Below are 18,896 nucleotides of genomic sequence, written 5' to 3' on the forward strand. Positions count from 1 at the left end.
TTTCCCTATGGATGGAGACAATAAATGTTGCTGCAGAAGGAACCTAGTGTCCGAGTGTCTTCTTGCTGGTGAGACGACTGCGCGGGCTACAAAAAGGGATTTATTTTGTAGGCAGAAAGGGATGCTGACTGGGGAATGTGGAAGGGAGGAAGAACGTAGAATCACAACAGCAGAGAAACATAACTACAGAGCAAATGACTAGAAGATAGAAAACTGGAAGGTTTCAAGTAGGTGGAATGAGTTTACACTAAATAGCTGTGTAATGCAGGTGTTAGGCAGCCTTTTGGATATTCTAGGGGGACACTTCCCTTTTTTAGAAAACAGAATTAAAACTTAGCCAAGCAAGGTTCAGACATCCAGGTAAATTCGTTCTGTTCGTGCTTTAATGCAACAAACCCTCACAGACATCGCCTTTGAGTTGTAAACAGCTGAGCACTTAGAGTGAAATACTCCCCTGCTGGGCACACCTCACAAATCTAAAGTAAAATGAAATGCTTGCTTCACTTCACATTCTAGGATAATATGTTAGAAGGTTTACACTTTGTATTACTTTCAAACTTCAAGAAAAACTGTGATAATATAAAGACCTCCTGAATACACTTTAAAACAAGTCACCAATAATTTTATACTGGCACATTTACTCTACATTTTGGGTATACCTTTATCTCTGACTCCCACTGAACCTGGTATTACTACACTACTGGGAACAGCCTCCAAAATGATGTCCTGATTCTCCCAAACACACCAGTATTTCATGAAAACAATTTATTTCTTTCACATTGTTACAGTGCCTATTTCAAATAATTAACCTAGACTTAATTCACCCTATTATGGGATTACCAAATACTTACCTCTCCCCAAATGTCTTTGGACTTTCTCTCTAATTCTAAACAATGCATATTTATCTTTCATGTATCCAGATGTCTACATCAAATTATCTTTAGGCTACTTATATGTTTGCCTTATAACACTGACTTGAAAAGTGCACCTACTTATTTTGCTGAGTACACATTAATTTAGGTGTGGCTGGAATTTTTTCACTCTGAGAGGTTGATCATGAAATTTTGGCATAGAGACATCATATGTGACACCATACTTCTCAATACATCTAATAAAAAGTATATGAGAACACAAGTTCTCCTCTGCTGCAGTTAATTAAAGGTTAACTCTATTCTGACCTAATTTCTTACTCTTGTAACTAGCAGAGAGTAAATGTGTTATTCATTATCAAACTTTTAGAATCTAGTAGTTTAAAACCTACTGATTCATGATTCATGATCAAAACAATAATTACCATCATGGTGGCAAAATGGTGTTATATTCATTTCGTTTTTATATTTATTAGTCATTCTGCACTATAGAGTTTTCTATTCAACCCATTTTATTTCCTCATTAGCAAGCAGAATTCATACATTCTGGTTTTACTCAATGAATTCTAACCCATCACTAACACTGCTTTGATGATTATCATATTGTTCCAGATTTGATATTCTCTATTAGCCAACAGTATGTTTAATTTCTAGAAATCCAGGATGTTTTTGATCTATCTATAATTCCTTTGTTCTAACTACGGAGTCTTTTTTTTTCTCCAGAGATACCTGGAATATTTTCATAAGCCAAGATTATATATGCACTATATGCTTACTGCTCCTGCAGAACACTGCCTCTGCATGGTAAACCTGCAAGAATTTCTGTATAATATCTAAAATCTCAGAATAAGTCATCTTCTATTCCAATAAAACATGAAATTTTAGTGTTCCGTTGCATATTTACATCCATCTCCTTTCTCCAACAGGAGAAATTCCTTCTATATAGCATATACATATTTAATGAACTATTTAATGAAATTCTGATCACAATTTTTTTTACATAAAAAGCTTTCTACCAACTTAACTGAAACAATAAAGATATTGTACTATTGCTGTTAATATTAAACTTTATGAGAATAGGGTAGAGAGTTTCTTATAAGTACAATGTTAACATAATATATAATTTTATTAAAATTAATGTCAGACTAGAAGTTATACCATTAACCTAAGAACACACCTGATGCCATGAATTTTATAAATTTTAATAGTATGTAACTTAAAATACATATTAACTACAGAAAAATGCATATGTATGAGTTCTATCAAAACCACTACAAGATGAGTCATAGAAATAAAAGCTAAATACAAACATTGAGTGTCCCCAGGAGGCTCTAGTGCCACTGCAGAGTATGACGGGATTATCTTGGAAATGCACAGATAGTTATCTAAATGTCAGTGACTACACTGGAAAAGGTCTTACTTGTAGCAAAGAGTTGTTGACATCTTTCCACCTCATACAGGGAAACTAAGTCTGATTCGGAGCCTATAGGAAGAGAAAAGGAATCACATAATACACGTAGCTCTGTAAAATATGATTCAGAAACTTAATGTAAAACTGAAACTATACAACTCTATCCAGAGATACTTAAGAAAAGCTAAATAAATGCTCCAATGGCTTTTTCTCCCAATTTATTTGCAGATTCAACATAAGCCTAACCAAAGTTATACAGGGTTAGTCAGTAAATTTGATAAGCAACATAATTCTTTTCTTTAAGAGGCAATGTAAGGAATTTAGCATATTGAATAAGATCATGAAAGAATGTTAATGTATTTACACTAAATGGCCTCATGATATAGTAATCAAGAAACTCTGGTACTGATTACAAACTGAAAAACTAACAAAGCACAGAGAGCTTAAAATAAGCCATGGTTAGACTGCTGACAAAAACCAGGAAGGCAATTCATAAATAAAACCATGGTTTTTTGTTTGTTTGTTTTTAAGAAATGGTTTTGCCACTACTAACAATTAATAATGGAAGGTGTGTAGTTCATAATACACTAATATGTGTACACAGAAAGGCTAAAATTAAGCTCATATTTAAACCCACTTGATGTTGTGATAGGCACTGAAGACTTCTAAGCAATTAAAAGGAAATATGGTGTTCTAACTAGAAATTCATTCACCCCTCAGTATCACTCAACCACACACTCTATCACAGATGAATCTCAGAACACAGTATATAGAAAACCATACACACAATTCCATTAAATTCTACAAGAATACCTTTGAGAGATTTGGATGACTTATTATTACAAGAGTGCATGGGCTGCTTAAGATAACGGAACATTTGGTCCTTTTAGAAACTGATAAGCAAAGAAGTGGCCTAGAATGTTCAAATATTCAAAAATTTATTTTTTCAATGAATACGAAATATTACACAACTTCATAAGCGAAGTAATCATTGTCACTGTAATTTGAGAACATGACTATATATCTAAAGTTTTAGATAGAGCAAGACCCATGTTTCCGGTGTTACCTTAATGCAAATACACATGCACAACCTATACACGTGTATGAACTTAAAGAAAGAAAGATACAGAAGAAAACATTCGAATTGTGCTCACAAAATTATGAGGAAGTAAAATGTCAATGTAAACTGTCCTTACTTGAAGATGTTAAATAATTCTCCACATTGTCTGATTGACAGGTGTCATCTGAGGTCTGAATAGTTTCCAAATCTACACATTCTAAAGCTCTAGAATTGAAAGATACAATGCCAAATTGTATAACACAGTCAATATAGTAGTTCAGCTGAACCCTCTAAATACAGTTCATGAGATAATAAAACTGTTACATTTCAGTCAGTGGTCTGTAGCTTTTATTAGATTATCCAAGAACTCTAACGCCCTCAAAGTAAATAGCAGAGTTCAGAAAAGTATGAGTGGAAGAGTCAGTCAGTGGAATACTTTAAAGACAAACAAAAAGCCTGGGGATGTAATGCTAACATTTGCAGTTAGAATATTGTCACTCGAGATTATAAAAATAAGTCCCATCTTCTAGAGATGCAGCCTGTTAGTGTGGACACAACCACTCAACCTCCATCATGGTTCTACCTAGTAACCATTTTTTTATTAGATATTTTCTTTATTTACATTGTCATATGATATCTCCTTTCCCAGTTTCCCCTCTGAAAAAATAAAATAAAATAAAAAACAAAAAACCCTGTTCCCTCCTCCCTCCCCCTGCTCACCAACTCACTCTCTTCCACTTCCTGGCCCTGGCATTCCCCTACACTGGGGCATAGAACCTTCACAGGACCAAGGTCCTCTCCTCCCACTGATGACCGACTTGGCCATCCTCTGCTATAAGTATGTGACTGGAGCCATTAGTCCCACCATGTGTACTCTAGTTGGTGATTTAGTCCCTGGGAGCTCTGAGGGTACTAGTTAGTTCATATTGTTGTTCGTCCTAAGGGGCTACAAACCCTTCAGCTCCTTGGGTCCTTTCTCTAGCTCCTTCATTGGGAACCCTGTACTCAGTCCAATGGATGGCTGTGAGCCTCTACTTCTTTATTAGTTGGGTACTGTCAGAGACTCTCAGGAGACAGCTATATCAGGCTCCTGTGAGCCAGCACTTGCTGGTATCTACAATAATGTCTGGATTTGATGACTGAATATGAGAAGGAGAGGACCCAGCTATACCATTCCTGGGCATATACCCAGAAGATGCTCCAACATGTAATAAGGACCCATGCTCCACTATGTTCATAGCAACCTTATTTAATATAACAGCCAAAAGCTGTAAATAACCCAGATGTCCCTCAACAGAGGAATGGACACAGAAAATGTGATACATCTATACAATGGAGTACTACTCAGCTATTAAAAACAATGAATTTATGAAATTCTTAGGGAAATGGATGGATCTGGAGAATATCATCCTGAGTGAGGTAACCCAATCATAAAAGAACACACATTAGCCCAGAAGCTCAGAATACTCAAAGTACAATCCACAAACCACAAGGAACTCAAGAAGAAGGAAGACCAAAGTATGGATATTTCGTCCTTTCTTAAAAGGAGGAACAAAATACCCATGGAAGGAGTTGCAGAGACTAACTACGGAGCAGAAACTGAAGACAGCAACCTTACTGCTCAGAGAAAAGTAAGTTAACCAAAGCATAAAACAAGGACTCTAAAATAGCAATCATGAATACATTCAAAGACCACTAAGATGATATGAATAAATGACTTAAAAGTAGAATGTGAAAACACAGTTGACATAATGATACAAATTTAAGATATGAAAGTAGAATTTAACAAAGATAATCACTAAAGAAAACCCTAACTGAAACAAAATTGAGGGAGAATAAAGCTAAGGATGTCGAACAGAAAATCTCTCAGGTAAGCCTCAACAACTGAATACAAGACATAGAAGAGAAATTTAGTTCTTTAAAAAATAAGTAGATCACTCAAAAAAAAAAAAATCCAGGCAAAAAACATTCACAAAAATGGAACACTATAAAAAGATCAAATCCATGGATAATAAGAATATATGAATGAGACACAATTTTTCAACAAAATATTAACAGAAAATTTCCCAATTTAAAGGAAGAGATATCTGAAAGTACAAGAAGCATACAGCACACATAAGAGGACCTGAAAAGAAACTCCCCATGATATACAATAATCAAAATTCTAAATGAACAGAGCAGAAAAAAAAAATATTAAAGGCTAGAAGAGAAAAAGATCAAGATCAAGAATCCCATAAAGGCTGACTTACTAGAACAACAACAGACTGTTCAATATAGATTCTAAAAGGCGAAGGATCTGGACTGAGGGACCATGGATATCAGCAGAGACTACTGCACCCAATCGAACCATGAATCGCAATAGATGGGAAAAGAAGAACATTTCACAACAAAAACAAAGCTAAGCAATTTCTGTGTCCTAACCAACGTCTATGGAAGAGGCTAGAACAAAAATTTCCGTCAGAAGAGAAGACTAACTATATTCAAGAGGTCACATGGAATAATTTCAAGAATTAGTCTAAACCAAGGGTGATCCTACAGCACTACCACAACAAAACAACAAGAATTAACAAATACTGTTTATTAATAACTCTGTATTAATTTTCCTCAATAAAATGACAGAGACTACCCAACTAGATTAAAAACCAGGATCTATCCTTTTTCTGCATTCAAGAAACACACTTAATGTCAAAGGTAGATTATCATTTCAGACAAAAGATGAGAAAAGGTATTCTAAGCAAAAGAAACCAAGAAGTAATCAAGTATAGTTATTTTAGTATATGCCAATATAGACTTCAAAGTGAAAGTAAGCAGAAGAGGAAAGCAGAAACTCTCATACCCGCAGGGAAAATCCACCAAGAGGAAACTGCAATTCTACAGTTATGCACCAGGCATAAGGGCACTAACGTTCATAAAAGAAACACTACTACAGATAAAATGACATACTGACTTTCACACACTAATAACAGGTGACTTCAACACCTGATTCTTCACAAGAGACAAGTAATCTATATAAAAAATAAAGAAATATTGGAGTTAAATAGTTTGATAAAACAAGTGGATTTACAGAACACTCCATACCAACACTAAAGAAAGCACTTTGCCTTATACAGCCCATGGAACTTTCTCCAAAACTGACCACATGTTATAACAAAAACCAAGTCTCAGCATATACAAAAAACTGAAATAACACCCTGCATCTGATCTGACCAGTATGGATGAAAGTTGAATATAAAGAACAGACACAGTAGAATGCTTATAAATTCATAGAGACGGAACAACTCAATATGGGGTCAAGACAACATACAATAGACACCTGTCAGCAATATAAATTGGTACATATTTGGCACAAATATTATAGGGATAACTTTTTATTTTAAAAAGTTGTATTTAATGTTCATTCTATGAGATGATAGCCCATTCATGACACTGTTAATGTGGCCAAGAACCAAAGACTAGATAGGTCATGGGCTCTATGGGGAAAAACTGATGATTCTGTTAAAGAAGCATAGCAAGAAAGTGACTTGTAATGACATATATCTAGACCAGAGCAGAGCATCACACAACCCCATCAGGGACCCTCCTTCTTGCAGTAGATGATTATTCATAAAAAGAACACAACTTGACAAAGTGCTGAGAGTTAACTAACAAACTCTGGAGCAGTCAGGCCTAAAGCAAACCTTCCTGCCAAGGTGCAGAATGTATGCATGAGAGGAAGCAGGAAGACTGCAAGAGCCAGAGGTGGTGAGTGACTCCAAGGAAACAGAGACCTCAAGGTTGGTGCACACATGACCTCACACCATGTATGACAGCAATATGTAAGACCTGCACATATTCAAACTAGACAAATTCCCAGCCCTGAGAAGGGAAAGCTGAGAGAAAGACTCAGATGGAACTAGGAAGCTATTTACAGCCGATACGTGCTGGGGAGGGAGAAACAAGCTTTCTACAAGAGTCACTGGGCGTGCCAACTGCACTCTAGCAAGTTTTCTACAAGTGTCACTGGGCATGCCAACTGCTCTCTAGCAAGCTCTCTACAAGAGTGTCACTGGGCATGCCAACTGCACTCTAGCAAGCTTTCTACAAGAGTGTCACTGGGCGTGCAACTGCACTCTAGCAAGCTTTCTACAAGAGTGTCACTGGGTGTGCCAATTACACTCTAGGGCCAGTCCCTGGCCCACGAGCAGCTAGGCCATGCAAAGGGACTCCATTTACTTACATTTATTCATTCATTCATTTATTCATTTATTTATTTATTTATTTTGGTGCACTTTGGTTTGTTATTTTCTGTAACATAGATTTTCTTCTTTTTGTATTCTTTGTTTTGATTTCTTTTCCTGTTTTGTTTCATGTCTTTTAGTTTTACTTATTTATTTATAGAGAAAGCTAAGAAGGTAGGAGAGGTCTGAGAGTAAAAGATATTATCAAAATATACTGTATGAAAAAATTTTAATTAAGAATGACGACTGAAAAAGTGAAATATGCTGATACATTGTGAGTTACAATTATATTGAGCTAGTGAAATAGAAACTTAAAGTTAAAAGCAATTGAAGTAACGCGTCTCATGACAGTGATTTTATTTTAGTTTACAAAATGGCATATTTTTCTCTTTGAAGATCCATGGGATATTTTTCCTCTAGAATCCACATGGGGTACCTTTCTCTGTGCATGGTACTCACTGGAAACAGACAGGGAAGAGAACTGAAATCCAACAGTATTTCTAAAGCTATTTTCTAAAAACAAGTCATAGTCCTTAAAAGTTTAACACATGTGACATACTACCATGCTTTGTGATTCATTTAATCTGAATCACTTTAGAAGTTATAATTTTTCATAGCAAGATTAGACAAGTTCTTCAATTCTGACATTCACTCAACTAAGTTTTATAGCCTGGCTGAAACCTATTTCCATTGATTGCTGCTGTACTTGGTATAGCAAATGATTAAAAAGAACACCAGAAATAAAGTTGAAAATCTTAAGTTACAATACTAGCTCTACTACATCTCACTTTCCCTTTGGCTGACATATTAAACAGAAAGAAAGGAAAAGAAGACATTATACACATACAGAGAGAGAGAGAGAGAGAGAGAGAGAGAGAAAGGAGAGACTGGAGGGAGGGAGAGAGATAGAGAAAGAAAGCTGGAGCACAACATGGAGACAAGTTTAGGGAGATATATTCGTGTGGTCTCATCTGCCTAGACTGGGCTCAGGGGCAGATTCATGGTTCAGTCTGCCTAGCAGGCACTAGAGTCCCAGTTAGACTCTCAGAAGGCAAAGAGGAGAAACAGGAAAAAGACAAATGCCTCAAACATTACAAAGAGTTTACTACCTTATAAATTAACCTAATGATTATCACATTTTTATTTTCTAAGCAGGAACATAAAATACTCACTTTTTCAGCTGATCCACATCAGAGTTATTTTCTGGTAAGACCCTGATCCCACGACCATAGCTAGTTCCTCCATGAAGATGAAATTCGAGTCTCACCAAGGAAGTTGTGGACTCTGAATTAATTGGCTGAAGTTTGGTATGGACGCTGTAGATTCTAAGGAAGCTTCCGATCTGAAAGGTATGTAAAAAGATGATTTCAGAAAAGAGATCTAATAAAAACAATTTCTGATCCTTGAAAGTTTTATAATCAATAGAAGGTAGTAACCTCAACAAGCCAGAGCCACATGGCCACAGCTGCCAAGTTCTGCTGCTTCCAGAGCTAGAACATAGCCCTCTGCTCTATCACATTATCACTAGCTTCCTGTTTTCCAACTTCTTCATTGCCTAAACTTGGCTGTCCTGGAACTTGCTCTGTAGACTGACTTTGAACTCAGAGATCTGCATGCCTGTCTCCTCAGCACTAGAATGAAAGGTGTGGTCCACCATGCCTGGATTTAAGTTTTTCTTCACCTAGAACTTGCTTTGTTCTAGGTTGCCCTTAAACTCAGAGATCTGCCTGTCTTTGCCTTCTGGGATTAAAAGCTTGTTCTACCATACCTGGATCTAAATTTAAGTGGGTGGGATCTTGCCCCAAGGTTAGCACTCCCTTAATTCAATTTAATATCTTTGAACACAGGATTCAGGTCCATTTCACTTCTTGGTGCACCTTTAATACTCAAACCATATATTTTATATTTTTCCTTTCCAAGCTTGCTATTCTTAATCAAAATAGTCTTCATGAGAATTAACCAGAGAACAAAGTCTATGATGGGCATTTCTGATACTTCCTTTGTCAATGCAATTAATATAAATCTTTTTACCTTAGCTTCAGATAGACTCTTCAGACAAGGGCAAAAAGTAGCCACATTCTTCACCAAAAGACCACAAAAACAATCTCTAGGCTACACATTGAAATTCTTCTCCACTGAAACCTCTTGGGACAGGTTAGCACAGTTAAATCACTCACAGCAACAAAGTTTTCCATATTACTTCTAGGATAGCCCACTAAGCTCCACTTAAAGCATCCCAATGCTTTATAAAACCAAAGTCCCAAAATCCACATTCTTCCAAACAAAAGCATGGTCAGGCCTATCACAGCAATGCCCTACTCCTGGTATTAGGGTTTTACTGCTGTGAATATACACCATGATCAAGACAACTCTTATAAGGACAACATTTAATTGGGGCTGGCTTACAGGTTCAGAGGTCAGTTTATTATCACCAAGGTGGGAACATGGCAGCATCCAAGCAGCCATGATACAGATAGAGCTGAAAATTCAACATCTTCATTTGAAGACTGATAGTGGAAAACTGGCTTCCAGGCAGCTAGAATGAGGGTCTTAAAAGCCCACACCCACAATGACACACCACCTCCAACAAGGCCACATCTACTCCAACAGGGCTACACCTTCTAACTGTGCCATTCCCAGAGCTGACCATAGACTAACCATAATATACTCCTACACTCAGTCTCATCCATTTTGCTAAATTTGTGCTAGATATAATTTTAAGCTTTTTCAATGAAGATTTGAAATGGGAAAATATAGTAGGCTATTAAAAACTGCTGAAATTTGGAGCCAGTGTTGTGATACAAGTCTCTACTATGAGGAAGACTGTGCCCATGAGTTCAAATCCAGCCCAGGCAACCCTATTTTAACAAAACATAATAAAACAAAGACATTAGATGTCACAAACCACACAAGCCAGACTTATGAGCAAAAGGCAAACAAAGACACATCCTCTTGCATAAAAATAACATTCCTGACTCGAGTAGATGAGTGAGAACCCATCTTTCTTTTTTTTTCCCTACAAATTATGCATCATTGTAGTGACATAATATAGTAGAAAAATGGCAACAAATGATGAGAGAAGCATGGAGCTAGGAAGAGGAAAAGACATGCAAACCAACTCAGCTCTTCCACTTTGAACTCTCCTGTTTAAACTTATCTCCAAGGGAGCACAAGAGGTCAAAAATAAGTCAGGAAGAGATCCATTTTCCCAATACTCCTTCATTTCCAAGGGTCTGTCTTTCCAGGCCTTTGGGTTTTCTGAGAAGAAGATTATAGGAGGAAGGGGTCAAGACTACTCCTCCAGCTTGCTTTGTCGATTCTTATACCATGGTTGCAGCAACACATATAGAGGTTTGGAAAAAGAAAACATAACAAAATGGAAAAAAAATGTATTTTCTAAAAGGGATCCAATGTGGGATATTGGAATAGTATAGTAAATAAAACTATTTTGATTTCTGCAAGATTTTTGGAATATTTCTTTTTTATCAGCACAGCAGACTTTTGTAACTTTCAAAGGACCAGAAAAAAAAAATACAGAAATTCAGAGAGGGAAGAATTACATTAAAAAACAAAGGCTTCGCTATCATAATTTTTTATATGAGTTTTTAAATTTAAAGAAATTATAGCCAGAAACTTCAGTGTCTTTTATGACTTTTGCAAGAACTTTTCTAAAAAATCTGTATGTAAGAGGCCAAGATCATTCAGAAGAACAAGAGGCTAAGACAATGGGGAAACCAGAAGGTCACACATACAGCTTCACTATAGAGGAAGGTCACACATACAGCTTCATTATAGAGAAAGGCCACACATACAGCTTTATTATAGAGGAAGGCCACACATACAGCTTTATTATAGAGGAAGGCCACACATACAACTTTATTATAGAGGAAGGCCACACATACAGCTTCATTATAGAGGAAGGCCACACATACAGCTTCATTATAGAGGAAGGCCACACATACAATTTCATTATAGAGGAAGGCCACACATACAGCTTCATTGTAGAGGAAGGCCACACATACAGTTTTATTATCGAGGAATATGAAATAACTGTGGTAAATCTTCAGCAGGAAGTGTAAATGTTGAATGCACAAGTGTTTATTATCCTTCAACTCACTGAACTATTAACAACATGTATTGGCCATTCCGAACAAATCACAGAGTAAAGATGGCAAACAAGCTGCTACTATCAGAAATGCCTTCTGGAGGCAACACTGGGCTTTGTTAAAGCTTAAGTAAATGTTATTATGAAATTTATCTGATGCTCTATTATTGAAAAAGATGTTGCTTAGTCTTACATAAGGCAAGTTTCTACAAGCAGAAAAAGTGACAACAGACACACAAAAGTGTACTTTAATCTCTTACAAAAGTCTAACCAACCATAATCGTTAACAATAAGAGTGTTTCTACCAAAACACTCTTTCCCCTGTAGACAAACTACAGTTATTGATCCACCAAAGGCCAAAACGTAATAACGACAATGTATGTTTTATATTGTTATAAGAACTGCATCAGAATAACAGTATGTATTTTATTTTGTCTTTTTTTTTTTTTTTTCCAGAGCTAAGGACCAAACCCAGGGCCTTGTGCTTGCTAGGCAAGCGCTCTACCACTGAGCTAAATCCCCAACCCAAGAGTATGTATTTTAAAAGTCTGATTTTAGCTTAGAGGCAAAAAGTTTAAAAAGCCATTTGTATCTGCATATATTGGAAGAACAGCTTAATTTGAAAGGAATTTCAAAGAGAACCTGAGCTGAAACTGACCTGAAGGCCTCCTCCCTGAATACATGAAAGAAGCTCTGGGGGCTTCCCAACAAGAAAAGCAACCAATAGCTCTGAGGCCTCTGAATCCCAATGCCAGCATGGCATAAAAACCTAGGTAGGGGTACAGCAGTAGCATGCATGCCCTCTCTAACTAGACTTAATGCCAGCTGAACAAGAGAGAATCCATGCCTAGTACTAGAAACCTAGCAAAATGTCCAGGGCTAGCAAAATTAGGGATCTTGGAAGACAATCTGCAACTGCTACTTAAGTAAGCCAGCACAATCCCTAACTATACTCTTTATGTTTATCCTTATAGCCATAGGCAACTATACTTCTTACTACTCACTGAGGAAACTTCTTCAAAATGGACAAATACCATTACAGAAAATCACAAACAAATAAAATACAGGACTATAAAGTCTAGTCCTGATAAATTCATCTACAACAAGTCTTGCACTAATGTTCAGAGATCATTTCAGATGACGGGCAATAAATATTTTGCAGTATACTGATGGTTGGTTTGGTTTTTCTTTTTTTTTTTTTCCCAAGACAGGGTTTCTCTGTATAGCCCTGGCTGTCCTGGAACTCACTTTGTAGACTAGGGTGGCCTCGAACTCAGAAATCCACCTGCCTCTACCTCCCAAGTGCTGGGATTAAAGGCATGAGCCACCACCGCCTGGCTGGTTTGGATTTTTCTTACACTTGTATTTTTGCCTGAGTAAGCAGAGATAATCGGCATGTACTTATGTTAATAGCTGATAATAGCAATGAGTTCCAGATATGACATTGCATGAGGGTAGGCTTCAAGGAGTAGGATTTGTTTTTTTTTTTTAATATTAAGTGGTTTCATTTTTATAAGAATGGCTTTATTACTATATGTTGAGCCAGAAAAACAGAAAGTTTATGGTAAGAATGTGTCTTGCACCAACAAGGCTGCTTTAAATATGACCCAAACAAGGATGATACCAACAGACATGCTAACGTGAAAGGGAGAAAGCTCACAATGTTTCAACCCTAGACAAAGAACTATAGGCAAATAATGATTACTGATCCTGGAAAAAATAATCTCCAGGGAAGAAAATGCAAGTTGGTTATCCAATACCAAATGGTCATTCCTGAAAACATACGTAGCAGTAACAGTAAAGGGATTGAACAGATAGGTATATATATTCAGGAATTACACACACACACACACACACACACACACACACACACACAGAAACACACACACACACTACCAGTACCACAATTACCATCATCACTACCATCAACAACTACAAAGAAAAAAAGGGCAAGAATCTGAAAGAGAGTAAGGGGCAGAGGGACACATGAGAGGACTTAGGGGGGTAAAAGACAAAGGTAAATAACATGATATAATCATTCGCAAATAAAAATTATAACGAAAAAAATCTAGGTATGAGTGAGATAGGTTCAGAGCTTTAACTCTGACACACATTTTATAACTTAAAAGTTGAAAACACAGCCTGGTCTACAGTGTGAGTTCCAGGACAGCCAGGGCTATACAGAGAAACCCTGTCTCAAAAAACAAAACAAAAAAAAAAAAAAAAAAAAAAAAAAAAAAAAAAAAAAAAACAAAAAAAAAATGCACTTGATTACTAGATTCTAAATAATATCCACAAAAGTAACTATATGAAGAAAAAGTACAACTAAAAAGGACATAGAAAGAAATCAGCATGCATCTTTCTCGTAAACATCACCTTTAGGGATTTTGCCACTTGGACATGATTATCATAAACGACAATGTCCACCACCAGATCCTGTAGCCGTAGAATGTGACTTAAGTCACCTTCCAAAGCAACGTCTTGTATGCAGACTCTCCAAGACGGAATCTTCGTCCTGGTGCCATCCCATACCTGCCATGGAGTGGTAAAACAAAGCTTAAAACCTTTAGGCAAAAACAAATTCAAGTTTAAAAATTAATAGATGTATACTGGTATCTTTAATACTTTAAACCTTGAAGTCCATCATTCTGTGACTGTGAAATGACTAAATATAAACTGTTGCTTATGTAAAAAGGTAGAAAGAGGTGAAAATAAACAAAACAAAGCACTGAATGATACCAAGCAAAACATTAACCTGGAGTAGACAAGTTTTCTATTCTGTGCTCAAACATGTCCTTCTACTACACAACCACTCAACTCCACATATGACTTCTGGTTACCACCAAAAACTAAGATATGAAACCAAGTAAAAACACTAAAGCCATGAGGCTGCATCTGTTTCAAACTAAATAACAAGAAAACAGAACACATCTAAACAGATTACAACAGAAAAGCACTTATTCAATACCTGTACTGCATAAACGAATTAACAGACAAAAAGTGCACAGATGTTATATTTAAAGATGACTGAAAGTTGGAGAGGTGACTCAGTCGTTGACAATGCATACTCCTCTTTCAGAAGCCATAAGTTTGGTTTCTACCACATGTCAACCATCTTACAACTGCATGTAACTCCACCAGTAGGAGATTAGACACACTCTTCTGGTTCCTCCAGGCACCTGCATAAATGTGGCCATTCCCATGTACGTAAGTGTAATTAAAAAGATAATTCTTAAACCACTAGTAAACCATGCTCTTCTGATTAACTTTAACTGTCAACTTGACACAGCACAGATTCATCTGAGAAGAGAGCCTCAGTCTGACCCACAAAGATCACACCGCTCCGTGTTCCTACCAGTGGGGGTACTATACAATCTGCAGTAGGGTTCTGATTATTGATGGACAAAAGAGGGGCAACAAAAGGTGGGCAATACCATGTTTAGGCAGGTATTCCTGAACCAAGTAAGAAAGCTGGCTGAGCATAAGCCAGTCTTTAAGCCAACGAACAGGTAACAGCATGTTTTCTTCATGGTTTCTGCTGTATTTCCTTAGTTGTGCATGAATTCTCCATTTAAAATCTAGAGGTAATTCAGTGTGGGATATCAAGCTTGAAGACCCTGCTTCAGTACCTGCCCTAACTTCCCTTAGGATTGTAATCTAGAAGCTTAAGCCAGATAAACCCTTCCATCCCCTAGGTTGCTTATGATCAGTATCTTTTAACAGGAATGATAATAGAACGCATGGCTGCTGAGAAAAACTGAAATAGATACATCATGAAAACTAAAGAGGGGGCAAAGTTAGTATTGTACTAAGGTTGAAAAACAAGAATACACTATTTTGCATCCTAACCAAGTATAATTTAGAAAGAATAATGTCTGTAATTCCTCTTCTTGTAATATTTAATTAAAAAAATAACGTCTGAGGCCAGGTGTATTAGCACATGCCTTAATTGCTGCCACTGGGGAGCGCGATGTAGGTAGATCTTGGTGAGTTTGAAGCCAGCCTAGTCTACATAGTGATTTCCAGGTATTTATCCAACGATTTCTATTTTTCAATGTTCCTTTAAAATGTGCCAGCAGTAAATGGTATCAGTAAGTCATGAGTCTTGTCTAAGCACCATAATACTCCATTGCTTGTTTGATATTACGACGACACAGAATTAAGTACAGGTCCTTAATCAATGTGGTGCTGCTTAAAACATCCTCTATAGTACAGGCAAACAAGGAATAGGATTACTTAACTACTTCCTGAAGATAACTCATTGGCAATTATGTTACTGTTTTCTGGCTGATTTAAAAACAAGAATGACAAGAAATATCTCAGTGTTCTCTGCTTCTCCATGAGCCATGCAGTGATGACTGCACACAGAACATAATGACAATAAACCCTGCATGTAAATGGGTGGCAACACAGCTGATTTTAATAAGGCAGCAGAAATAAAGAGGAGGTTTACTAAAGAGAATTATATGGATTTTATTATTAAAATTAGAAATAAACTCAGCATGTCACAAAGTTTGTAAAATATACATCTCTGGAGGAAAAGAACAGAAAATGTAGTAGAGCTGCATGGACAGGGGGCTTTTCAAAAACAATATGAAGAATTTTAACCCTGAATAAAATAGTCTAGAAAGACTCTGTCAGACTGCTGTAGGCTCCTTATTGACAGATAGGTGGCACAAAAGTATAGTTTCAAGTATTTAAAATGTACCTTTAGGAGAAACGACACTCCATCCACTTCTGCTTTGCCCAGGAGCTGACAAGTCAGGTCATAATACTGCTTGGGTTGAACATCAGAAAGCTGCAGTGAGTTGGAAGAAGCTGAAATGTGTGTGGATGCCCAAGTCCGCAACGCTTCTACCATACGGTGGTCCTGAGCAGTGACGTTAAAACTCTTGCTGAAAGTATGCAGTTTGACAGGAGCTCCTATGGTGCCATCAAACGTCAAAGATGCAAAACCAAACTTGCTGATTCCCTGAAGCTCATTTTTATAAGTTTGGATCTAAGAATGTGAGACAAAGGAAAAATCAAAAAACAGCTGATAGAAAATTCAGAAACAAAAAAACTTCAGACATTAAAGGTTTTTTTCAATGTGAAAAGCAGAGATCTCTATTATTCCTTATTGAATTAACTCATGAAACAATACAACCAACTGATACTGTATCAGGTTATACAGGCTGTAAATTTTAAAACACTAAAATTTACTTTTTAAACGGGAGATAATAGTTACCCTATTCTACCAAACTTGCATTCTTACATTTATGTGTTTAATTTATTAAAGTATGATTTTAAAAAAAGTATGTTATGACAATTATTTATATGGTATAGTTAAATCTAGAATCCACAAATATGGAAAGCAAGCACATGCAGCAGAGGCTAACTCATCCTTATGACTGAGCATGCTGGACCATGTCCAAACAACTTTTGCTGCACCAAGTCCTAAAGCTCCTTTATTAAATGAATAAATCTGTGGTGATAGCCATCTTTTTTTATGAACTAGTTCTTCTTCAAATAAAATGCTCCCTTTGTCTTCACAAATCTCTGGTAGCACTTTATGTCTGATAATAAAATATCATTATTTTAGCCGAGTAGTGGTGGTGCACGCCTTTAATCCCAGCACTTGGGAGGCAGAGGCAGGAGGATTTCTGAGTTCGAAGCCAGCCTGGTCTACAGAGTGAGTTCTAGGAAAGCTACCAATGATGTTTTTATAGTGAATGTGTCCTGTTTACCAGAAAAGCATAAAAATAAAAAGCAAGAATTATGTGCTGCCTACAAAGAGCACCTTGAATATGAAGACACAACTTAAAACTAAAACAATAAGAAATAAATTAGCAAGCAACAAGAAAATGAAATAATGATATCTTCTTTTTCTTTCAAGACAGGGTTTCTCTGTGTAACCCTGGCTGTCCTGGAACTCACTCTGTAGACCAGGCTGACCTCGAACTCAGAAATCCGCCTGCCTCTGCCTCCTAAGTGCTGGGATTAAAGGCGTGCACCACCACCGCCTGGTTCCACTCTGTGCTTTTCAACAACTGCTTCCTATATTCCTTTTGTTTTTTCTTCCTTTGGAATTCTTAATGGCTCATTTACTCCCTTGGGTAAAAATGGCTCCTTTTGTCTTAGTCTGCACTGAAGCACTTTATATTTTTACCACAAACTTCCTGCTTTCCAACCTCCCTGCCCTTGGCATACTCTTCTACACAAAAGCACTTGTTGCCCTTATCATCTTACATGATTGTTCATGCTTAAAATAATTTATCTTAGTGAAATTATAGAATATAAAAAAAATTCATATTTATCCACTCAAATACTTTTTCAACCCTAAACAACTTTCTAGATGAAAAGCCCCACTATACTAAAGAATATTTTAAGACATAAAAATATAGGTAAATCATGTATCAAAAATCATTGCTACTGTTCTCCATGTAGAATATGGTTCCCCAATGCTTTGACTTTTCAAGACTGGATATACGTATGCATGTAGATGCATGTGTGCCGTGTGTGTATGGGTGTGTGTGGGTGTATGCATGTGCAAGCTCTCTCACCTGTATATCCCCATTCACCTCTCTTCTTTGGGTATGTTAAATTATAGATTACATTACTAGATATTGTCCCAAAAGTCCATTGTGGTCTATTTATTTTATCTAGTACTTGTTCTTCATACCTGGTAATGTCTTTGGATCTATCTTCAATGTCTAACCCTTATTAATCAATGCAGTATACTTTTCATTTGCTTTTCCTGTTACATACTGAATTTATACTTGCTTCTTTTACAGATTATGTTTCTTTTTCTATTAGTTTCTTTTTATTCATGTGACTATTATTTTTAATTTGCTGAAAGTACTTTGCTTAATCTTTTAGAAAAAAATTAGAGTATCTACTAGTAAATTATTGTTTAATAGATTTATATCATTTCAAGTATGAAATTTGTTTGCAAATTCCACTCTCTTTTAAAAACTTATCTTCTAAGCTCCTCTATTCATGTTTAGTGTTTTTTCTTCTTAATTAGTATTTCACTGAAATGGTTCTGAATTATGCTACCTCCCATGATGGGAAGAGTTTTGTTCATTCTGGCAAGTCACTAGCTGAGCTCCTGAAGTGGACAAAACTTAAGTCACGCCTTCTAAGGGTGAATGTGTGTGACTCAAGGATTTCACAAAGCCCTTTCCTTCCAGTGGGGCTCATCCTGCAAACATGAGTGTGAATGACTCAAGGATTTCACAAAGCCCTTTCTTTC

General features: G+C 36.6%; 1 protein-coding gene across 1 annotated transcript in view; it reads right to left on the bottom strand.

Moving 5' to 3' along the window:
• LOC116074491 (protection of telomeres protein 1-like) overlaps positions 1-18,896 on the bottom strand; it is a 60,575-nt gene that overhangs the window by 27,088 nt on the left and 14,591 nt on the right. Inside the window, exons 6-10 of the mRNA XM_031347051.1 lie at positions 16,371-16,661; positions 14,039-14,194; positions 8,730-8,899; positions 3,477-3,565; positions 2,290-2,352 (exon numbers count right to left, since the gene is read on the bottom strand). Coding sequence (XP_031202911.1) covers positions 2,290-2,352; positions 3,477-3,565; positions 8,730-8,899; positions 14,039-14,194; positions 16,371-16,661 — 769 coding nt within the window. The remainder of the gene's footprint in view (positions 1-2,289; positions 2,353-3,476; positions 3,566-8,729; positions 8,900-14,038; positions 14,195-16,370; positions 16,662-18,896) is intronic.

The sequence above is a fragment of the Mastomys coucha genome, unplaced genomic scaffold (assembly GCF_008632895.1).
Source record: "Mastomys coucha isolate ucsf_1 unplaced genomic scaffold, UCSF_Mcou_1 pScaffold3, whole genome shotgun sequence".
NCBI classification, from domain to species: domain Eukaryota; kingdom Metazoa; phylum Chordata; class Mammalia; order Rodentia; family Muridae; genus Mastomys; species Mastomys coucha.